The 24,845-nt window shown below is 43.8% G+C and overlaps 1 protein-coding gene across 6 annotated transcripts in view; it reads left to right on the forward strand.

Moving 5' to 3' along the window:
• LOC135208758 (uncharacterized) overlaps positions 1 to 24,845 on the forward strand; it is a 65,337-nt gene that overhangs the window by 26,977 nt on the left and 13,515 nt on the right. For 4 of the 6 annotated variants that reach the window (XM_064241265.1, XM_064241263.1, XM_064241264.1 and 1 more), the window contains exons 2-4: positions 1,150 to 1,243; positions 16,076 to 16,321; positions 17,910 to 18,036. In XM_064241265.1, coding sequence (XP_064097335.1) covers positions 16,148 to 16,321; positions 17,910 to 18,036 — 301 coding nt within the window. In that variant the 5' untranslated portion in view covers positions 1,150 to 1,243; positions 16,076 to 16,147. The remainder of the gene's footprint in view (positions 1 to 1,149; positions 1,244 to 16,075; positions 16,322 to 17,909; positions 18,037 to 24,845) is intronic. The other 2 variants (XM_064241267.1, XM_064241266.1) reach the window with 1 other exon arrangement.

The following is a 24,845-nucleotide window of genomic DNA, read 5'->3' on the forward strand; positions in this document are numbered from 1 at the left end:
TTTCCAACAGATGTCGCGCAAAGAAATGTTCAAATTGGCGCACTAAAAGGAAATAACAATGTTGGACATGTACCTTTATTATGAGGGAATGCAGGAGACTTTTAAAAGTTCTGTTGACCATGCTTTTATTGCCATTGTATTGAGCCTTCACTATCTACTTGATGCTAATTGCAGGTAACCAGGGCAGGTTCAGCAGTATGCCAATGTCTGGAGGTTCTTAGAATCATAAGGAAAGAGCATGTCCTTAAGAATGTTGGAAAGAGGGTACATCAGCATTTTTATGTTCAAAGTGGAAGCATGGCCCAGAAAAGTAACTAACCTCTTAACCCTGTCTAATTTATTGGCTGAAATAAGCGTATGAAGGAGAAAGAGGCAGCACTACATCTCTCCCAAGTGTTTTGTTCCAAAGAGAAGGTAGTCTAGTGTGAGTGGGGCAACCATCTCACTTATAATATCATGAGCTTTACCACCACCTGGTAAGGAGAAAATCTGGAGCTTACCGTAGGTTTTTTCCAACCAGACTTCAAATCTTTGACTGCCATCCAGTCCTTAACATCATTTAAGATAACCTCCTTGATAACGGTTGAAGGGAGTCAAAACTCTTAGGTGGTTCCTTTGTGTTTGCAACACCCATACTGTCAAAACCTCACTAAACTAAACCTTATTCTGCCATAAGTTGGAAACTGCTTTTTTCCATCACTCATAACTCAAATCTGACCACCTTTAAATTCACCTGTGTGTGTCATGGTTATACAACATCTGAGTCTTTCTGGGAAGTGTAAGAAGGAGGCTTTGCATCAAGAGTTATGGGCACCACAGTATCATTGGTTTTTGAGCATGAAGCACATCGTAGATTTTCAGAAACATTAGGTTTATAAATGGATTTAAAATTTCCTGTAAGTTAGGAACATAGTCAGGAATATCATCTTTCAGATCCAGGGAGAATCTTCTAGTAGAACAGATAGGTTTGAACAGGTGCATTGTGGTCACAAGATGTGGGGTAAACAGTGGCATATATGTAGTTGAGCAATGTATGTATGTGAAAGTGGGAGCTGAGCCATATAAGTTGGGTGTATAGTTGAACACAAGTGAAATGTTTGAACAGCCAGAGGTATATATCTCGTAATGCTTTTTCTTGGCCTTTTGCAGCTGCTATGCTTGCAGGTGAGAGAACTCCTTTAACCATACCTAGGATTTACAACACTGAGCCGAACTCTTCAAACGACATCATTCAGCAATCAAAGTGAGATTCAGATTCATGAATTTTATCCATACATTTTCATGTTAAATTTAGGATGCATACAGTACTATGTTACACTGTTTTTGTGTGCAATCTCCCCCAGTTCCTTTCTTAAACCCTGTAAAATTTCCTTTTTTCATTGTTCCTACTAATTTTTGCATTTATATCACCAACAGTGTTTCCCATATCTTTCTGGCATTTCATATGTAACTTTCTCCCGTTCAGTAAAAAGTTAACCAGAAAACAGACAGATTGTTAGAGAAAGGCATTGAAGGTATAGACAGGTAAGATGTCGTGTGAAATAAATGTTTTCATACAATCAACTTACCTGTCAGATATATACATAGCTAAGACTCCGTCGTCCCCGACAGAAATTCTTTAAATTTCGCGCCACTCGCTACAGGTAGGTCAGGTGATCTACCGGCCTGCCCTGGGCGGCAGGACTAGGAACCATCCCCGTTTTCTATCATATTTTCTCTGTCGCCGTGGTATCAACATTGTTGTTTATTACTCCTGACTTAGATTCATTTTTCAACATTTGATCAACGTTTTTTCGGCTTTTTGGTGACGTATTTGGATCGTGTTTTGGCATTCGCTACTGTGGACTGTTTTTGGAATAACTCTTTTGGATTTTTCTCAGTATGTCTGATTCTAATGTGAGTGTGAGAATGTGTGTGAATGTAGGCTGCAGGGTGAGGATACCGAAAGCTTCGGTTGATCCTCACACTGTATGCCGTAAATGTAGGGGGGTCCAGTGTTGGGCTGCTATTAATACTTGTAAGGAATGCGAGGGATTGAATGCAGAAGAGTGGAAGACTTTGACTTCTTATTTGAAGAAGTTAGAGAGGGATAGAGTTAGACGACTGAAAGGTGTGAGTTCAAGGCCTATTGAGCCTTTCACGGATTCTAATCCTACTGATGTAGATTCTCCCTATATACTCATTCTCAGAGTGCTTTTTCGGATTCGGCATCGAAATCGCCAATCTGAAGGCTACTATTAGAGACATGAAGTCCAAGATGGCTGACTCCAAAGGTAAGGCTAGTGAGAGTGAACATTTCAGTGAAGTGAGTTCTCCCAGTGTTGTGGAGGGGGCGTTTGATCGTCCCTGCGACGCTCCCAGGCCTAGACCTCTTCCAAGCTCACATGCCCAGAGGAGAAGGAAAGTCGAAAGCCTTAAGGGGGTCGTGGGGAATCCCCAACGGTCAGACGTCCCTTCAGCTAGCTCTGCTTCATGGCAGCCAGCTCAAGGGCGCTATAGGAAAAGCGTCCTTCGCGAGTGTTTCTCGTCCTCTCCCTCTCCCTCACCTAAACGAGGGTGGAAGGAGTCGAACTTATCGAGACCGCTGAAGCGTCATATGAAGCAAGACATTGATTCGAGTCCAGAGCGCTTCTCGGATGACGCCCCGTCTGCTATTAAGAAAGCGAAGGTGGCGTCAGCGTCACCTGACGCTTACGAGGAAGTACCCCATCAGGCTTCTTCCCCGAGTGATGACGAGAGACGTCATGCACTAGACGTGGGAGAAGCGTCAAGAAAGATCATCATGGCGGTTCAGGAACAACTGTCATCTCTTGTGGGAGTTTTAGCGCCCCGTCGGAAGGACGTGACGCTTCCAATTAAGAAGTCTCGTCCTCTCGCACCTGCTCGAAGAACGGGGGCTGACGAGAGTGTTGTAAGACAAGAGAAACGAAAGACGTCTTTTAGAAGTGAAGCGTCATTTCAAGCGGATCTTAGACGTGACGCTCCGTCCAAGATTGTGACGCCGAGTAGGAAGCCCTTAGAGAGCGAAGCGTCTTCCAGACGCGAAGCGTCATCAAGACGTCAACAAGAGACGTCATACATGACGCTCGGAGAGCGGGAAGCGTCATACAAGACGTCTTCTAAAGCGCAAGAGAAGCCGCAGGTTGTGACGCCTTCCAAGTCGATCAAAACGGGAAAAAGGAAAGACTTTCATTCCCTTAGCCCCTCTCCTATCAGGAGTTTGTCTCCTCCAGAAGAGGAAAGTTCAGAAAGGAGAACGGATTATCCCGAGTTGGAGGAAAACTCGGATGATGACGATCATGGAAGAGAGGGCTTGTCCAACTATAAGGTGTTGACTACCCTGCTTCTGGAGGAATACGGAGACGAGTTGACTCCGGCTGCTCCTCCTTCTCCGCGCTCGCTCTTTTCGAGTGCGAAGGCGAAGAAGCCCTCGTCTTTTCTGAAGATGAAGCCCACCATCTCGATGAAGCGGGCTTTACACGCCTTAGACTCCTGGATGAAGTCGAAGAAGACTTAGTCAAGACAGTATTTTGCATGCCTCCAGCAAGGTTAGCTGGGAAAAGAGGCTATGGTACAAGACGGGGAGGATATGGGTACGCTCTCCCTTCTACAAACAGATGCAGATTTTTCGACGTTAGTTGACGCTTCAAGGCGTCCAAGTCTTAATTCTGCTCGTATCACATGAGTATTTCAGAACTGGATCATCTCCTCAAGGGACTTTTCCATGTATTGGAAGTCTTCAACTTCTTAGATTGGTCCCTTGGGGTGATGTCCAAGAAAGCTCACGATTCACAGGGAATCGAACCTGAAGCCCTGTTATGCATTTTGTCTTGCATCGACAAAGCGGTACAGGATGGATCTTTTGAAGTCTCTTCATTATTTGGAGCAGGTCTTTTGAAGAAAAGGACGGTGTATGGCGCCTTCTTAACAAAGGCAGTCTCGCATGCTCAGAGGGCAGCTCTGCTGTATGCACCTCTGTCTGACTATTTGTTCCCTTCTCAGTTAGTGAAGGACGTGGCTCACTCTTTAACTGAGAAGGCGACGCAGGATCTTCTGACGCAGTCGGCTAGGAAGAAGAAACCTGCTTTAGTTTCTGACAAGAAAGAACCTAGCTCTTCTATGCAGCCCTTTCGAGGTGGTCCGATCTCCAGACCTCCCGCAAGAAGGAAGGCTCCAGAGAAGAGAGGTAGGTCCGCCTTTCGTCCCTTTAAAAAGGGAAAATGAACATTTCTCCTCCAAGCACCAGTAGGTGCCAGGCTCCTGGAATTCGTGAGGCCTGGACACTGATAGACGCAGACGCGTCTTCATTGAATATCATAAGGAAGGATATCGTATCCCTTTCCTGAATACTGCCGCCCCTAACGTCAATACCAAGGGAACTATCAGCCAAGTACAAGGACCCTGTGCTGAGGGATACTCTTCGATCGATGGTGGAACAAATGTGGGACAAGAGTGCAATAGAACTAGTACTGGATCAAAACTCCCCGGGGTTTTTACAATCGCCTTTTTCTAGTGGCGAAAGCCTCGGGAGGCTGGAGACCAGTACTAGACGTCAGCGCTCTGAACAAATTTGTTCAGAAGGAGAAGTTCCTCCATGGAGACTTCTGCTTCAGTCCTAGCGTCATTACGACAAGGAGATTGGATGGTGTCTCTAGATCTCCAGGACGCCTACTTTCACGTCCCGATCCACCCTTCGTCGAAGAAGTACCTCCGTTTCATGACGGGGGGAAGGATCTTTCAGTTCAGAGCCTTGTGTTTCGGCCTGTCCACAGCTCCTCAGGTCTTCACAAGCCTGATGAGGAATGTGGCGAGATTTCTTCATCTCAAGGGAGTGAATGTCTCTATGTATCTAGACGACTGGCTCATCAGGGCCAGATCGGAGAGACAGTGCTTGGAGGACCTAAAGTTAACTCTGGATTTTGACCAAGGCGTTGGGATTGCTTGTGAACCTCGAGAAGTCTCAACTGACCCCCACCCCCCAGACAAGACCTAGTCTATCTGGGGATTCGGATGGATTCTCGGGGTTTTCGAGTTTTTTTTTCCTTCGCAAGAGAGAACCGCAAAAGGTTTGAGGATAATCTCTCTCTTCTTAGAGAAGCAACAAACGTCAGCGAGGGGAATGGTTGAGCCTTCTGGGGACGCTTTCCCTCGCTGGAACAGTTCTTCCCGCTAGGAAGACTTCATATCCGTCCACTTCAACTTCTTCCTCAAGAAGTCTTGGAGCTGGAAAACCGGACAACTGTCGGACGTTTTTTCCCATTCCAGTGGAGATAAAGGCACACCTACAGTGTGGTTGCTACTCTGGAAGAGAACAAAGGGATCTCTCTAAGAACACAGAACCCAGACCTAGTGTTGTTCTCCGACGCGTCGGAGAGAGGTTGGGGAGCGACATTAGGCTCAGAGGAAGTGTCAGGCACCTGGGAACCAGCACAGGTGTCCTGGCACATAAACTGCAAAGAGCTCTTCGCCGTACACCTGGCCTTGAAGAGCCTAGAACCTCTGGTGAGAGACAAGGTAGTGCAAGTAAACGTGGACAACACCACCGCACTTGCCTACATTCGGAACAGGGAGGGGGGACACACTCCTCGTTCCTTTACGAACTCACGAGAGACCTATTACTTTTGGAACGTCTCACAGGAACATCTCCCTGCTGACAAGGTTCGTACAGGGAGTAAGGAATGTGAGGGCGGACAGGCTCAGCAGGAGGAACCAGTTCCTTCATACAGATGGACTCTGCACGAGGAAGTGTGTCTCGATCTCTGGTCTCTGTGGGGAACTCCTCATGTGGATTCTCTTCGCAACATACATTTCAAAAAGACTCCCAGTGTTTTGCTCGGTCGTGGAAGATCCAAAGAGCGATTATGGTAGACGCCTTCCTGCTAAAACTGGTCTCGAGTGGACGTTTACGCTTTTCCCCCATTCAAAATCCTGGGTTAGTAATGAAAAAGTTTGTGGCGTCAAAAGAGACGAGGATGACATTAATAGACCCCCTTTTGGCCGGCCCAGGAATGGTTCACGGAGGTGGTAGAGTGGATCGTAGACTTTCCAAGATCCCTACCAGGAAGGACGGATCTTCTCAAACAACCACACTTCAAGAGGTACCATCAAAACCTCCCCGCTCTCGCTCTGACTGCCTTTCGACTATCGAAAGACTTGTCAGAGCGAGAGGCTTTTCTCGCGAAGTGGCAAGCGCGATCGCGAGAGCTCGCAGAACCTCCACTACGAAAGTATACCAGTCGAAGTGGAGGTCTTTTAGAAGGTGGTGTAGAGCCAAGAAGTTGTCCTCCTCCTCTACTACCTCTATAGCGGAAATTGCTGATTTCTGCTATTCCTGAGAGTAAAATCTCATCTAGCCGTATCCACAATAAAGGGATACAGAAGTATGCTCTCGGCTGTATTCCAGGAACAGAGGATTAGATCTGGCAAATAACAAAGATCTCCACGATCTCATAAGATCTTTTGAGACTTCAAAGTCTAAGGAACCAGTACCTTCCGAACTGGAACTTGGACGTAGTCCTCAAATATCTGTCTTCGGATAGATTCGAGCCTCCGCATCTGGCATCATTTAGAGACATAACTAGAAAATGCCTATTCCTTTTATCATTAGCGACGGCAAACAAAAAGAATTAGTGAGTTACAAGCTCTGCAGGATAAAGTAGGATTCAAGGAGACTCGGCTATTTGCTCGTTTAAGACCCTGTTTTTAGCGAAAAACGAGAATCCCACGAATCCCTGGCCTAGGTCATTCGAAGTCAAAGGAATGTCGAGTCTCGTAGGCAGAGAAGCAGAGAGGTCTCTATGCCCTGTTAGAGCTCTGAAGTTCTATCTTCAGAGGAAGCGTCAGTTGGGAGGCTCTAGACAAGGTCTTTGGTGCGCGGTAAAAGACCCCACAAGACTGATGTCCAAGAATGCTCTAGCGTTCTTTGTAAGAACATCATTACGGACGCTCATAAGGTCTGTCCTGACGAACAATTACAACTACTGAGAGTAAAGCTCATGAAGTAAGAGCGGTTGCGACGTCTCTCGTTTTAAGATATAAGTTTCGCTTAAAAACATTATAGATACAATTATTGGAGATGCAAACTCAGTATTTGCATCTCATTACTTGAAAAGACGTGCGTGTGACGTATGAGAAGTGCTTTTCTCTAGGTCCTATCGTATCGGCAGATACGATTCTGGGTACGGGAGCCGACACCAATCCTTAAATGATATACTTTTCTTCTGTTTGGATATGATCGAATCTCTTCGAACAATGGAGGACTTAGGCTAGCACGGGCGGCCGTCTATGTTGTTCAGTAAGAGAATTCTTGTCATATCCAATTAGTTGAGTATAATTTTTTTTTTTTTTTTTTTGAAAATTATGTATGTGTGCGTAGTGGTTTTGAGTTACGGTTGTTGTGACGAGTTCGGGGATAACTCGTAACAATCTTTAGTTCTAACAGATGGTTAGGATCAGGTGGTCGGGATTGGTTGTGTGCTCCTTCATAAGGTGTATTGTCATATAAGTGGATCAGCACCCATTGACAAAGTCCTTTTAGGCTCTGCTGAGTAAGTGGGTAAGACCCCATCGGCAGACCCACAAGACTCTTGGCCATAGATCACATATCTCGCTAAAGTTTTCTTGAGGTGATGCAGACTACTGGGCAAACACCCACGAAGTCTACCACCTATCAGGTAGGAACCAAAGGTTTTATTTATACCTACAACATATGTTGTTTACCTGTCTATTTCCATATAGTAGCTGTCTCTTACCCTCCACCGAAGGGTGCCAATCAGCTATGTATATATCTGACAGGTAAGTTGATTGTATGAAAATGATATTGTTATGTACAATAAAGTTTCATACATACTTACCTGGCAGATATATACAATTAAGGCCCACCCAGCCTCCCCGCAGGAGACAGGTGGAAGAGAGAAAATATGATAGAAAACGGGGATGGTTCCTAGTCCACTGCCGCCAGGGCAGGCCGGTAGATCACCTGACCTACCTGTAGCGAGTGGCGCGAAATTTGAATTTCTGTCGGGACGACGGAGTCTTAGCTATGTATATATCTGCCAGGGTAAGTATGTATGAAACTTTATTGTAACATAACAATATCATTTTTTTATTTAATATTTGAGTGTTCAGTAGATAGAGAACTACAGAAAGCTAATACAGTAGTAGTAGAAATAAGAGACAAATGATGTTCAAGGTGTTAATAATACAGCAAAGGAATGTACAGAGTACATATATTCAGAGTGGGTTGAAGTTTGTAGGGATATAGAATATGTAGTAGTACAGGCAGGCACTGGTTTATGCCTGGGATTCCATTCCGACTCTTCGTCATAAGCTGAAAATCGTCTTAAGCCTAAAATGATGCATGCACTTACTGGCAGGTATATATATTAACCTGTATTTTCTGAAGTGACAAATTTAAAAAAAAACTCCGACACACGCATGGTCGGCCAGGTGGTTATTACCATCCCGCCGCGGGAGGCGGTATCAGGAACCTTCCCATTTTCTATTCATAAATTTTCTGTCGCCGGTCTGAAAACACCTGTTTTATGCTGACACTTACCTGGCAGGTTATATATAGCTGTATTTTTCTGAAGTCCGACAGAATTTAAAAAAAAACTTCCGACACACGCAGTGGTCGGCAGGTGGTTAGTACCCATTCCGCTGGGAGGCGGGTATCAGGAACCATTCCCTTTTCTATTCCTAAATTTTCTGTCGCCGGTACTGAAAACACCTGTTTTTTATCTGCACTTACCTGGCAGTATATATATGCGTATTTTCTGGGAAGTCCGACAGAATTTAAAAAAAAAATTCCGCACACGCATGGTCGCCAGGGGTGGTTAGTAACCCATTCCCGCCGCTGGGGAGGTTTTCGGGTATCAGGAACCATTCCCTTTTCTATTCTAAATTTCTGTCGCCGGTACTGAAAACACCTGTTTTCAGTACCTCCGCTTAGGATTTTGGAAACTTCATTTGCCGCTAAGTATCCTAATTGTCTTTTAATTTATTTACTTGGATTTGTGGCTAGGCATACGCTATCTTAAATTGATTTGAATTTAATTCATTTTTGCATAAGATATCTGAATCTAGTTAGGCTAGTTTCAGAGGGTGTTTGTCTGCAAAGATAGGGTGTGGCTACCGAAAGCTTCGGTAGTTCCGCACTTGGGGGGCGCAATTAATCAGTAAACATGTCTATTTCCGTAAGGAAAAAGTATGATTCGTATGGACGCAATTAATCAGAATAAACGTGTCTAATTCCGTAAGGAAAAAGTTTGTTTAGTATGTACGCTATTAATCAATTACGAAAGTCAGGGGTAGTGATACTGCTAACCTTCCGGTAGACTTTATTTTGCCTAACGCTGTAGTATGGCCTACGGGTTATGACTATGTCTGCGAGAAGTGATCGCTCTCCTTCATTGTTGTGAAGAGTTCTACTTCTGTTTTTGTTGACGCCTAACCCTGTAATGTTGCCTTCGGGCCCTAAAACAGTGTCTGTAGAGGTTATTGCCCTTTATCTTATACTATTTCGATTCGTAACTTAGAATCGAAAGTGTTTGCTTTAGAGAGCAATAGTGAAGTGGCTAAGTGCAGTGACAGTGCCCCTTGTGTAGTGGAGGGTGCGTCAGATCGGCCTTATAACGCCTCTAGGTCTAGACCTCTGTCGAACTCCCAGAACCAAGGAGAAGGGCATGTCGAAAGCCGAAGGAGGGTTACAGGGAACCCCACCGATCTGGCGTGCCTTCGGCAGTTTCTGATGAAAATACCCAGACTGCCAAAGTGCGTGCACATGCACGAATCCTGGAAGGATTGCTTCTCGTCCTCCGAGGCGTCCTCCCCGCACAAGGTTGGAGCTCTCGGAAGGACTCGCGCCCTCTAAGAAGCTTTTTAGAAGAGGACGCTTCACGTCCCTTCTCCCTCGTTATGTGTTTCAGTGAGAAGTAAGAAGGCGAAAGTTGCCTGATCACGTGTACTTCTTTCCACCAAGAAATAGGAAAAAGAAGGCAGTTTCTCTCGCTTGTTTTGACGCTGTCAGGAGCGTGACGCTTTTCTGCACGCTTATTTGGACGATCGGCTTGAACAGGACGCTCGGATGGATGCACTCACCAGTGGACGCCGAGCGTCCTCGCCAGTGGCCGCCGACGCGCACCAGACGCCGAGCGTCCTCGCCGTGGACGCCGACTCCTCGTCAGTCCCGACGCGCACCCGATGCCGAGCGTCCTCGCCAGTGGACGCCGAGCGCGCACCCGTGCCGAGCGTCCCTCGCCCAGTGACGCCGACGCGCACCAGAACGTTTTTCTGTTGAACTCTTCAAGCTCTTGTTTAAGATTTGAGCCTCAGAAAGTGAACGAACTTCGTCTTCGAAACCCAGCAAGACCTCGGGTTTCGTGAATTCAAGAGGTCTCTGTCAATATTATATTGCTTTTCGCAAAGGTTGGATGGAGTTAAGGAAAGCTCAAGGAAGATCTCGTTTTCTCTACCTCAGTCAAGACTTTGAGATAAGACAGTTACGGGTATGTAAAGGCTCGACGTCCTGAACGTCAGGATTTTCGGCAAACGTTCAGTAGGATTCTTGCAAAGGCACTCATCAAAAGGACGCTCTTCAGGAAAGCGCAAGACAAGACTTCCTTTGCCATACTGCCAATAAATTTAAAGCTTTTTAGACCATCTGAAAGGGTTTTCAGATGATAGATTTTGTTAGTTTCTAGTCGAGACTTCCATGCCGATTGAGCATCGTCGTTTTTTTCTACCTACCGTAAGCCCAGTCTTTTTAACAGGATTCTTGTCCCTTCCTTGTTTGAGACGGGAATCGAAAAATAAAAGGCTCGACTTCCTGGATTACGTTTTGTCAATTCAGTGACTTTCCCCATTGACAATATACTATCGTTTTGTCAAGTAAGTGGGTCTCCCCTCATTGACAAAATATCTCTCTGTACCGTTAATGGGTTAGTTCTCATTGACAAACATCTCATTAACTTGATATTGCGTAAGCGAATAAGGACAAGGTTCGGAAGAGCTCTCCTTCCTCATTCGCAGACTCGTACAAGAAATAGACTTGTAGACTACGTCAATGAACGCTTATGTCCAGTATCTTAAGAAGCTTGAGATGTCTGCTTCGATTCTCTAAGTTTTGTTCATGAAACTTGCCTGTCAGATATGTATTGTAGCTGTATTTCCGAATTCAGCTATATATATGTCTGCCAGGTAAGTATGAACAAACTTATTGTGATATAATAAAATTTTTTGCCTTGCGTTATTTTACTACTGGTTTGGTTCAAGTCATACACGCTTGCTGTAGTTACCTCTTCGGATGGCAACCGAGAGGTCTATTGTATACTATTTTAAGTACATTTAATCGTCACTCCCTGCAGCCTTCCAGGAGTTTTCCGATTTATCTTTTAACCGTTGTATGGTAGTGTTCTGACGACACAAACGCATCTATATATTTAGCGTTTTCTGTTTCGCTTAAACTATACCAGCTTGAGAGTCTCTTTTTGTTCAAAAAAAATAACACCTATTTCTTCGTAGAATAGGGTAGCTGGCAACCAGACATGAAGTTAAGAGACGACGTTCGTAAGCTGCTGGCTGCTGCTGTGTCTGACTGTCCAAGTTCCAACCGAGCCACCAGATAACAGATCGTGCGCTGTCATGCGCTGTAGGTTACGTCTCTCTCTCCTGCTGGGATTGACTGACTAACCGTATCTCTGTGCTGGAGGTTACAGTCTCTCCTGCGGGATTGACTGACTAACTGTATCTCTGTCCTACAATCACGGACTTTAGCCTAAGATTGAGGGGATTTCTTACGTGGAATTGAATAAACGTTGACATTAGTCTTTTGCCTTTAACTATGTTCAACAGAAGTTATCTCTTAATCCTTTCGGTGCTCGTTACCGCACGGTATAGAACTACGAGTCTACCGCAACATTGCACTTTTATATGCTCTCCTGCTTAGGCAAAGCGCAGCCTTATAGGGAAGTAAGCATACTCGGGAGGGAATGGATGAGCTTGCTGGGGACATTTCCTTCCTGAGAAGTTTGTTTCCCCGAATAGACTGCAATTCAGACCACAGTTTTTTCCTACCGGGAAACTGAAATATTATTCAAGATCTAGGAATTATTCTGAACATCTCTCGTGCGTCATGATAGAAAGAAGGTGCCGGACATCTGGATAGTGTTTTCAGATGTCCTGGATCTTAATCTGAAAAGAAGTATGCAATTCGGTAGTCCCTCCAGTCCTCGAAACGAGTTTTTGGAACCAGTGGTCCACATCAACTCTGATATTCCACAGCTCTCTCATATCTTAAGAAGTATCTTCTCTCGGTCCCTGCTCGAGTTTACGAGAAAAGAGCCTATTATAACAACAGGCGTAGAATGTAACGATCATCTAGAGGTTCGTTACAGGATTGCAAAAGTCCGTACGAATCGTCTCGATCGACGGCAGCAACGATAGATTAACTAACATGCTAGTATTTTAATTAAGTGGTGTTCTTTTTATGGTTGTCTGAGAGGGTTATTTCCTCTTCAGTATGTGAAGTGTAATGTGTTACGTTAGCTTTGTGTGTGGTTCAGGTGGTCTAACTTATCCTAGCATGAATGCCCCTGGTAAGAGAGGGCTAGGGTTTCCTGTCCAACAAATTGTCCCGTCCAGTTGTTCAGCACCTTGTTATTAGCTTTCTCAACAAACAGGTCACATCCTAGTTGAGAGCTACTAAGGTTTAGCAGGCTAAGAGGCAGGACCTACGAAGTCAGCTACCTTAGCAGGTAAGGAACTTAATAAATAATTTTAAAATTAGTTAATTTTTGAATTATGACGATGTTGCTGTCTGTGACCCACCTCCAAATGTGTCAATCAGCTATATATACCTGCCAGGTAAGTGTCATGCATAAAAATGATATTGTTATGATACAATAAAGTTTTATGCATACTTACCTGGCAGGTATATATAATTAAATTCCCACCCTCCTCCCCTCAGGAGACAGGGTTCAGAGAAAATCTGAGGAAAACGGGAATAGTTCCAAGTACCAGCGCCACGGGAACGTGGGGGAGATCACCTGAACTACCAGTGGGTCTAGCGGTTGCCGAGAGTTTTGAAAATTCTGCCATTGCGAACAGACAACAGAGAATGTTGTTTGACAGATTTGCATCTGTCAAACAACAAAGACCTTCACGATCATTGAGGTCTGTGGAATCTCGATTCTAGCTCACCATCTACTTTTTGCCTCGCCTGTTTCTCGGAGTCAGACACTCGTGCGAGATCAGGCGACATATAGTAGCCCTGAGTTTCTTATTGACGAAGTCGATTGCGGACGACGTTGGGTTGCGTTGATACCCCCCCCCCCAAGGTTTGCTTAGATTGAATCGCCCAGGCAGTCCAGACACTCATCCTTCAGCTAAGAATAGTGCCTTTTGGTCTTCAGGGTACAGCCTTGCTGTCCTTGATTCGTCTGACTGGTCAACTGGTCGTTCACCTGACTTAGTACAGACTGTGCATTTCCGGATCGAAGCTTTCAATATGGAACTTAGACGTAGTCTGAAGTTCGTGATGTCAAAGCATTCGAACCTCTCCTGCCTGTTAACAATTCTTGTATGTGATCATGGAAGGCCTTCTTCTAACCACCCTAGATACGACAAAGAGGGTTAGTGAGATTTAAGCCATCGTCACAAGTTTTGGCTTTAGAGAACACAAGGAGGTGTGCTCTCTAAGCCTTTCGTTATGGCCTAAGAATGGAAACCCTTTTTGTCCTTGGGCCAGGATCTTGGAAGCAAGGATGGCACAAGTTAGTGGGCAGGAGCCAGAGAGAGTCCTGTGCCCTGTCAGGTCTCTCAAGTTTTATCTACTTAAATCAAGAAAGTCGAAGTCAGTCGGGCAATCTGCAGTGTTCCGAAAAAGACCAGACTTGCCATATCGAAGTACACCCTGGTTTTAGGGTTAAGGAGTTCTTTCAAAAAATGCTCCTTCATTGTGTTTGCACAAAGATTTGAAAGCTTTTTATCTGAATGCTCACGAGGTGAGGGGCGCGGCCTCGGAAGCATTTCAACAGAGCATGGCACTCAGCAACATCCGAGTACCATGTTTTAGCGAAGCAACTCTGGGTTCACTTCACACTCCCTGCGAGATGTGAAGATGGCATATGAGATCTGCTGCTCGCTAGGGCCATACGTGTCTGCAGACACAATCTTGGGGCAAGAAGTACTACTCATCCTATCCTGTAGAAAATGGTTAGGAAGAGCTCTTAATTTAGTTGTGGAGTCGCTGACAACGGCGACTTCTTAACTCTGAAGCCTTAGTTAACACACATTAACTTTGGCTAGGTTGGTCAGGTGGTGATATATAATTATATATAATATATTTATTTTACTTCTTAGCCCTCATGGTATGGTCAATATGGTCTAGTCACATTGTGGTCACGCCCCGTTGACAGATCATCTGGAGTGCACCAGCTTCATAGGTCTCTACCTCGCTGGCAACTCTAGTAAAGCAGAAGCAGACTTGGGTGACAGTAATCACGAAGTCGGCTATGCTAACAGGGGGGAACCAAGATGTAAATCATCTGCATGCATTTGTGTCCCAAAATCCTTCTATTCTGTCCCTTCCCACCACCTCCAACTGGTGGGGTTCAACTATATATATATATCTGACAGGTAAGTTCATGAGCAAAATGATATTGTTATGATACAATAAAGTTTGTTCATACTTAACTGGCAGATATATATATATTCAAGTACCCACCCACCTCCCCTCAGGGGACAGTGGAAATAAAAATTATGAATAGAAAATGGGAATGGTTCCTGATACCGCCTCCCAGCGGCGGGAATGGGTACCGACCACCTGGCCCGACCACTGCGTGTGTCGGAATTTTTTTTTAAATTCTGTCGACTTCAGAAAATACAGCTATATATATACCTGCCAGGTAAGTATGCATAAAACTTTATTGTATCATAACAATATCATTATCTTTGAAAATAGTAAGAAAACCTTACTTTTAATCTTTTAGGTGTCTTGTAACAACATTACCCGCAATTTTTTGGAGTTTTCATTTAAAAAAAAACTCAAAATTTTGACCATTTTGCCATTATGAGGATATATTTCTTCCATCAGATTGAAGTCATCGGAGTCGTAAACCTGGAACATGCGTTGTAACACATGAAATTATTTTTTATGAGTGTATTTTTGAAGAGGGTCATAAACTCGGAATGTCGTTATCTGAGCCCATTGTAATATTGTCACCATGGTATAATTTTTTTCTTAGAAGGGTGAAAGAACTTAGTAAAAAGATAGGAATTTTAGATGCAATTGTGGAGTGGCTGATATTAACTTGTAATAGAGAGATATTGGAAAATGAGTCACAATAAGAATACGTATTATGATAGATGGCGTGAATATTAGAATATAAGTATATAGGTAATTGCTTTATATAGGTGTTTGGGAGTAAAATTAATCATAGTAGGATGAATGAGGTAGGGAAATATAGACTTGGATGGAGAAGGTAGCCCGAGCTCTGCAAAAGGATTGTTATGACTCCATTATGGAAGTGAAGTGCGGATGTTGGATGCAAATGAAAGAAAAAAGGTAGAAACTGTGGAGGTAAATTTTTTGTGTTGTGTAGAGAATTATATTACAGTACGTATGTGGATTCAAAAGATGAGATGGTAAAGATGCAAGGAAAAGGTTTTTAACATTGAATTAAACAATGGATCAGTGTTTTTCGTTGCATGGAGAGATGGACAATGAGTGGTTGGGGAAGAAGGAGGAGAGGGAGACCAAGAAAGTGTTGGCTGGATGGCATGGGAGATGTGCAAGAACAGAAAGCCTTATTACTCATAAGCATGAGGGTGCAGCCAAGATAGGTATATAAGGGAACAGTGTAGGGTTTTCTGTATGGTTATCTTTATGCTTTGCTAAGTATTTATGCATACTTGTATTATGAATCAAAGAATCTAAAGGCCTTGGTTTGTTTGACATATGTAAAATGAAGATTGATTGTGAAAATGTTTACTACTGTTAAGTTACTTTATTTAATATACTAATTCAGTTACTGAGAGAAGAAAATTCTAAATGCCTGTGATTTATCATCATTTTCAGAGGCCTGTAATTTGGAAACTTAGGTCACATACCATCTTCACAATTTATCGTCAGTTCAAGCGATTAGATACCATGGCAGACCATACAGAAGATAATGATCCCTTTGAAGAAGATATTGTTTTTGATCAGGCAGGTCTTTTGGGAGGAAAGATGCCTAGATCACGTCAGCAGTCAACAGTTGGTTTTCTGCCAACATTTATGTTGTTCATCAGAACAGTGTTTCTGTGTATAGCATTTATTGGACTGGTAAGTGATTAGTATTGATAGTTGAAGCTAATGAAGAAAGTTTATTTATAATTTTGTCAACAATGAAAATATATGTATATGTACTACTAGTATCTGTGAAGTAAAGTACTTATATAATTTTTAAACTAAAATTATCTAACTTACTGTGCTGGTAACTCACCCAGGAATTTTCCTGTTACATATATATAGTTGACCCCATCTTTTCGCAGATTTTTCTGTGGACCTTATATACCCATTATTGGTGGAAAATTTGCCTATATGTGGTATTTTTCACTGGGAAATATATGTACAGATTACTGTATTTTCATATAATTTTCGTGTCTAAATGCACTTTTTGTAATAAAACTATTAAAAAACTCAGGTACGTATAAGTATTTTTTAGGGTTCTTTTGTGTTTTAACAATCAAATTAGGCAGTTCAAAGCATTTTTAGAGGGGATTTAAGTATTTGCAGATTTGAGCTATTCGCAGGGCATCTGGTACCCATCCTCTGCGAATAGGGGGTCTACTGTACTTATATCGTAGCAAGAAAATATCATAGGCTAGGATTTAATTTTTAATGGATTTTTCCTGTTTCTTAAGCATATGGTAAATCTTACTGGACTTAGAAATTGGGCTTTCAAACCAGTAACTAATATTTATACTTTCGTTAAAGCCAATGAACCTGTTTCAGGCAAACCAAATGCAAAATTGCTACTAATATTGAATAGATTATGAGAAGTAGGTTTACCAAGTTGAGAAACTTGCTTCTTCCTTACATAGAATTTTCACATCATGACATAAGGTGCAATAAAAGTGGACAATTTCATTCATCTTTTTTCATCTTTCTGCAAGATTTTACCCTAAGTAGCCAATTTTGGTAGCACAACTTCAAGTTGCCTCTGTGTCATCTTTCAGCCAAAAAATGTCTCCTGTGTCTGGCATGTACAGGAGGAAATGAAGAAAAAGGCTGTCTAGTATTTTCCTAATTCGTCCTTGTTTTGATGAACCGCCTTATACCATTTTATAAAAGTTTTGGAGTTTTCCAGGCAAAGTATTTCAAGTTTTTATATTCTGTGACATCAAAATTTGAGCTGTCTGCATTGTTAGATTTTCCAGAATAATTTAATCAAGAGATGAGCTAATTAAAAGCTCTGAATAGTGTCGAAACCTTGGAAGGCTATTTTCTCAGACTGAAGAATGAAAATGGCTTACGCCAGTATGTCAAACTAGGGATGAATTGATGGAACGTGTTGGGAGAGTATTAGTATTGTATATGTTCTATAAAAAATGTTCCTTCAGAGTCCAAAATGTGAAAAACTTTTTGTGTCTTCTTTGGTGTTAAAGCATCGTAAAATAAAAAAATAAATAAATTAGCCGTGTGACTTCAGCTCTAGTTTTGTCTTTAGCAGACTGGGAGTCAGGTACTCTACTGTGAACATTTGTCACTTGTTCTAATTCCTATTACTTCTTTTAAAAAATTACTAGACTGAGTTTGTCTGACCAAATGGAGAAATGGAGTGTCATGGCTTTCTTGAAAAGAGAAGGATTGTATCAGGAAACACAACACAAGAACTGTTAGATTATTTTATATTTTTCATTATTTTCAGGGTCTCTGTGTTTCTGTCAGTGGAAGCCCACTGATAAGATTGGAAGTTGGGATGGGAGTGGAAGTAGATACTGCATTTCATATTTTTACTGCGCGCTCAATTGGTATGCTGCTTGGAGGAATGTTAGGTAAGTTTACTGGTTGAAATGAAGCCAGTGAATTGCTCTTTGAAGCCTCTAGGATAAGAAATGTTTTAATGGGATTGTGGCTGTGAAACAGCATGGTTTTATTTATTTGCAAGTATGTAGCACCTGCTGGCTTCTTAGAGGAAGGTAAATTAAGTACGTAATTTAGTTCAGCTGATATGCTGAGAGACTAATATTTTCAATATTTCCTGCCATAGATCTGAAATGACAGTGGTAAGAATCTGCTTTGGATCCTTTGGGATGGAAACACCAAAGCACTTGGGAGGGAGATTCAAAAGGTAGGGATGTGGGTTCTCCCTCATCTAGAGGTAACTAACAATACATACAAAAAAAAAAAGGTTTCTTGACTCATAGCCCTATTTTTATACTACTTAGTTGGTTAACCCTTTGAAGAAAATGTACAAGTTTGTTTACCTGGATAACAGAGAGACCAGGAAGGAAATGCATGGTAGCATGAAGCTTCTAGTAAAAATACAGTGACTACTAATCTTATGGAAACTGTAAATACCACTGGTGTGAAAATGATTGATCAGGTCGCCAAAACAGTGGTGAGAATAAGTTAGGAGGAAGGTTTCGGTATGCTCTGATAACCAAGGAAGAAACTACTGAGAAAGACGAGTACTGAGACTTTAACAGGTGGTGGTCATATTGGGTACAAGGTAGATGTGAATACACAGGACCCATGTTATGTCTGCATTGAATTGATAGACTAGAATTGGGAATTACAAAGTGAAACTGATGCCTCCCCTAGGTGAAATGTGACATTACTTATCACCAACAAATACTTGGTTTTATGCATGACACTTACCTGGCAGGTATATATATAGCTGTATTTTCTGAAGTCCGACAGAATTTAAAAAAACTTCCGACACACGCAGTGGTCGGCCAGGTGGTTAGTACCCATTCCCGCCGCTGGGAGGCGGGTATCAGGAACCATTCCCATTTTCTATTCATAAATTTTCTGTCGCCGGTACTGAAAACACCTGTTTTCATGTATGACACTTACCTGGCAGGTATATATATAGCTATATTCTCTGTTCGCACTGGCAGAATTTTCAAAACTCGTGGCAACCGCTAGATCACTGGTAGTTCAGGTGATCACCACCCCGCTCCCGTGGCGCTGGTGCTCGGAATCATTCCCATTTTCGTCAGAAGTTTTTTCTGCCACTGAACCGGCAACATCGTTGTTGGTTTCCCTGCTAGAATTCGAAAACTCGTTAGCTGACTTTCGCTGTACTTGGATGGTTTATTGGGTATCGTTATTGGAAAGTGGATTGGCAATCGCGATTGGAAGTTATTAGAATGTCTGATCTGGTATAGTATTCGAGTGTGTATGAAAGAAGGGTGGTAAGGTGAGACTACCGAAAGCTTCGGTAGACCCTCACACACTATGTAAGAAGTGTAGAGAGGTTTGTGTACTTGGGGACAATAGATGTAATGAGTGTGAAAGTTTAAATGAGAAAGAATGGAAGACTTTCACCAAATATGTTGAGAGACTTAAAAGAAAAGGATAGAGTAAGAAGATCGGTGTCTCGGATGTGAGAGGTCAGGTTCTTCTAGTAAGGCCTTGAATAATTCTGTTATTTCTCCCCCTTCTTCCCAAGTAGAAGGTTGTTAATCCTTCTCCTCAGGTCTCTCCTGCGCCCGCTGCTGTTTCTGAGGATACTAATATTGTGAAAGTGTTTGCCGCCCTTGCGTCAATGGGCGATCAGATTCAGCGTCTTACAGACAAAGTGGGTTACGATTGAAAGTGTCAGTGTAGTGGAGGGGCGGGGCGGCTGATCGTCTCACTCGTGCTCCTAGACCTAGACCTCTGCCAAGCTCCCCAGACCCAAGGGAGAAGGCATGTCGACAGTCGAAGGGAGGCGAGAGGGTTCCCTTACGATCAGTCGTCCCTTCAGGCAGTCCTGTTGCGTCCCAGGCTGCAGCAGTGCGCCATAGAAAAGGCGACACTGGGAAGTTGTCTTTCCGCGACAGATAGTGCTGCGTCAGGCAGGTATGGACGTTATGCGGAAGTTTCGCGTCCTCTGAAGAGGACGCATAGACCTACGTCTTCTCAAGATGAGCGTTACCCGCAAGAACAGGTGGAGTAGTCCCGAGATTTTCTCTTCTAGTGATGAGGAAGAGGTGGTTCCGATTAAAAGGAGGAGATCCTTTAAGTCAAGGACAAGACGCAAGACCTCATGTGGACGACGGTTCGGGATAGGAGCTCTCCTTCGGAATACGGAGCAGTCTCTCCGATATCTTCCCCTTATCGTAGAACTCAAGATCGAGTTTCTCGTGTTGATGATCCGTCTACGTCTTTTGTTCTCCGCTTGCTCAGACGTCACGCCAGGAAGCAGAGACTAGGAACTTCCTTGAAGAGATGCAAGGAAGGTTAGCGATTTGGTTAAATCGTGGGGAACACATCGGAACTTCCTCCTACAAGGCGTAAGGAGCATCTCTCCCAGTCAAGTCGTCTAAGAGGACGCATGATGGTTGGCCGCCTTCTCGTCAGGCTTCGGGAGTCTCGGGTAGGACGCAAGTTACGGGAGCAGGACGCAGGACGCAAGTTAAGAGAACAGAAGCAGGACGCAAGTTTTCGGAGCAGGACGCAGGACGCAAGCTTCCGGAACAGGACGCAGGACGCAACCTCGGAGCTCAGAAGGACGCAGGACGCAGGCGGCAGGAGCAGGTTTTCTTCACGCGAGGTTGGAGAAGATTTTCTGCAGCAAGACCTGGGTTTACAGGATGTGTTCTTCGGCAGAAGAGGAAATAGAAGACTTAGAATCTGAGGAAGAAAAAGAAGATGAAGCACCTTCTTCAGTTATAAGAAATTGACGAATTGCCTTCTTTCACTTTTTGTTTTTGGAGGGATTTTCAGCCTGCAGCTCCGACATCACCCTTCTCAATTCTCCAAGAATAAAACTCCGAAGAAGTCCTCGTTTTTGAAGATGAAGTCGATTACGGCTAAGAAGGCTCTTCAAAGAATTGATACGTGGTTGAAGAAAAGAGGGAAGCGGGCAAGACTGTGTTCTCTTTCCCTCCTGCCAAATTGGCATCGAAGTCCGGAATTTGGTATGCGACAGGGGAAAATCTCGGCCATGGGAGTGCCTGCCTCCTCCCAGGGGGATTTTTCCAACATTGTGGACAGTTGCCACGACATGCCTTGAATTCGGCCAAAGTGTGGTGGTCTCCATCAGAATTAGATCATCTCTTGAAAGGGATTTTCCGGACCTTCGAGGTTTTTAATTTCTGATTGGTCCTTGGGAGCTCTGGGACGAACAGTGGAAGATAATGAAGCAACGGCTTCTCAACTCCCAAGCAGTATTATGTCCTGCATGGACAAAGCCTTAAGGGATGGAGCGAATGAATTGGCATCTCTTTTTACGCAGGAGTTTTAAAGAAAAGGTCACTCCTATGCTCTTTTGCTGCTAAGGGCGTTTCTAACGCCCAGAAATCCGAATTGAATGCTTTTTTCCCCACTTTAGCTAGGAGCAATTGTTTCCTGCGGATATTATCAAGGATATTTCGCTTTCCCTAACTCAGAAGGCGACGCAGGATCTGTTTAACTTCCTCGGTAAGGAAATTTTTACCCAACAAAGGTAGTAAGAAGACTCCTAAGGAATCAAGGCAGCTAGTCAGCCCTTTCGAGGCAAGTCCTTTTCTCGTCCGGCCTTCAGAGCAAGAAGAGTCCTGTCCAAGAGGGGTTCGAAACCAGTACTAAACAATGAACAGCAAGTCCTTCAGACATCAGTAGGTGCCAGACTCAGAAGTTTTGGGAGATTTGTTTGCAAGAAAAGGGAGCAGATCCTTGGGTAGTCACGGTGGCCAAAGAAGGTTACAAGATCCCTTTTCTAAAGAGACCGCCTCTTGCGACATCGCCAAGAGAGCTGGGAGCTCACTACAGCGATCCAGGGAAACAGAAGCACTACAAGAACAAGTTCTTTCTATGTTCAAGAAAGGAGCAATAGAACCTGTTCTGGATCACTTATCTCCGGGATTTTACAACCGGCGTTTTTAGTAGCAAAATCCTCGGGGGGATGGAGACCAGTACTGACGTAAGTCAACTCAATTTATTTGTGGAGAAAACAAAATTTACGATGGAGACGACCGATTCAGTACTGGCAGCGGTACGTCCAGGGGACTGGATGGTCACCCTGGACCTTCAAGACGCATATTTTCATATCCCAATTCATGCAAGATACAGGAAGTACCTGAGATTTGTAATCCAGAACAGGGTTTTCAGTTCAAAGCCCTCTGTTTTGGACTGTGCACAGTCCCACAAGTTTTACAAGAGTGATGGCGAGCGTGGCGAAGTGGCTACACATTCTAGGAATAAGAGTGTCTCTATACCTGGACGATTGGCTCATAAGAGCCACCCAATCAAGAAAGCAAAGTCTGGAGGACTTAGAAATGACGTTAACATTAACGAAAGAGTTAGGGTTGATGGTGAACTTAAAAAAGTCGAATATGAACCCCAGTCAGGAGCTAGTTTATTTGGGGATTCTGATCTCCTCAGTGACTTTTTCGGGCTTTTCCGTCTCCCAACAGACAAGATCTGTGCATCCGGAAAGTGCAAGCCTTTCTAGAGAAAAGAACAATGTTCAGCACGAGAGTGGATGAGCTTACTGGGGACACTCTCGTCCCTGGAACGGTTCGTTTCTCTAGGAAGGCTTCACATGAGACCCCTACAAATATTTTTGAACCAAGTCTGGCCAAGAAAATCGCAACCAGATTCCTTCCTGTTTCGAATTCCTCGCAAGATCAAAGAGGAGTTAAAGTGGTGGCTAACTCCGGGGAAGTTAGCAAAGGGAGCGTCTCTCCAGCAAAAGAACCCAGACCATGTATTGTTCTCAGACGCCTCGGACGCAGGCTGGGGAGCGACTCTCGGACTTCAAGAAGTCTCAGGTCGTTGGAGCAAGGAGGAAAATCGGATTGGCAGATAAACAGGAAGGAACTGATGGCGATTTTCTTGGCCTTGAAGGAGTTCAACGCGGTGATTCGCAACAAGGTGGTACAAGTCAACGCGGACAATACCACAGCTCTGGCATACATCCGCAAACAAGGAGGGACACATTCAATCTCTCTTTGCAAGTTGGCGGAGGAGATCCTTCTTTGGGCAGAGAAGGAAAACGTACCCTTCTCACCAGATTCATTCAAGGGGAGAAGAATGTGAGAGCGGACCTGTTGAGCAGGGAAGGTCAACTTCTATCAACAGAATGGACGCTTCATTTAGAAGTATGCCAGAGTCTGTGGAAATTATGGGGTCGCCCAGTGGTAGACTTGTTTGCGACAGCAATGACGAAGAGATTGACGACGTATTGCTCTCCAGTCCCCAGACCGTCAAGCAGTCGCAGTAGACGCCTTTCTTCTAGATTGGACGGGCTAGACGTCTACGCCTTTCCCCCGTTCAAGATATTAGGGAAGGTTTTGAAGAAATTCAGGGAGAGTCAAGGGACAAGAATGACTCTCATAGCTCCATACTGGCCGGCCCGAGATTGGTTCACAGAGGTACTGGAATGGACAATAGATGTACCAAGGACACTTCCAGCAAGAGTAGATCTACTCAAACAGCCTCACTTCAACAGGTACCACAAGAACACCCTCGCTCTGGGTCTGACTGCGTTTCAGACTATCGAAAGACTTGTCAGAGCGAGGGGGTTTTCTAGAGAGGCGGCCAGAGCGGTGGCCGGAGCTAGAAGAGCCTCTACTATTAAGTTGTACCAGGCGAAGTGGGGAATCTTTCGCAAGTGGTGCAAGAGTCGGAAGATTTCTTCATCCAGTACCTCTGTGACCCAAATTGCCGACTTCCTTTTATACTTAAAGAAGGAAATAAAATTGTCAACTCAGACGATTAAAGGGTATCGGAGTATGTTGGCTTCTGTATTTAGACATAGAGGTCTAGATATTACAAATAATCTAGATCTGAGAGACCTCATAAGGTCCTTTGCAACAAGGAAGGAGCCCCAATACAGAGCGCCTTCCTGGAATCTCGATGTGGTCCTGAAATTTTTAGGAACTAGTAAGTTTGAACCGATGGATCAAGCTTCGTTGAGAGATATCACAAAAAGACCATCTTTTTGGTGGCATTGGCCACAGCTAAAAGGGTGAGTGAGCTGCAAGCAATTAACAAACATATTGGTTGGAAACATGACAAAGCGGTTTGCTCTTTTCAGGAGGGGTTCTTAGCCAAGAACGAGAATCCAGCTCATCCATGGCCAAGGTCATTTGAAATTATGGGTCTTTCAGATCTAGTAGGACAGGAACAAGAGATAGTTCTTTGTCCAGTAAGGGCATTGCGCTATTATTTGGATAAAACCAGTAAGATTAGAGGAACTTCAGAATCACTGTGGTGCTCTGTGAAGGACCCTAGCAGAGCAATGACCAAAATGCTATTGCCTTTTTCCTTAGGGAACTAATTAAAGAATCTCATATGTTATGCCAAGAAGAAAATTCGGCATCCTTAAGGTTAAGGCACACGAAGTGAGAGCAGTAGCTACTTCGTTGGCTTTTAAAAAGAATATGGCCCTCAAAGATATCATTGAAACGACGTTTTGGAGGACTAATTCAGTGTTTGCAAGTCATTACCTTAGAAACGTCAAAACAACGTTTGACAATTGTCAAACGTTGGGTCCATATGTATCCTCAGGAGCAGTATTGGGCAAAGGATTTTCCACCCCATAACTTACTAACATGCTAGGTATTTTAATGAAGTGGTGTTGTTTTTACGGTTGTCTGAGAGGGTGATTTCCTCTTCAGTCTGTGAAGTGTAGTGTGTTAGGTTAGTGTTGTGTGTGGTTCAGGTGGTC

The sequence above is a fragment of the Macrobrachium nipponense genome, chromosome 35 (genome assembly GCF_015104395.2).
Source record: "Macrobrachium nipponense isolate FS-2020 chromosome 35, ASM1510439v2, whole genome shotgun sequence".
NCBI lineage: Eukaryota > Metazoa > Arthropoda > Malacostraca > Decapoda > Palaemonidae > Macrobrachium > Macrobrachium nipponense.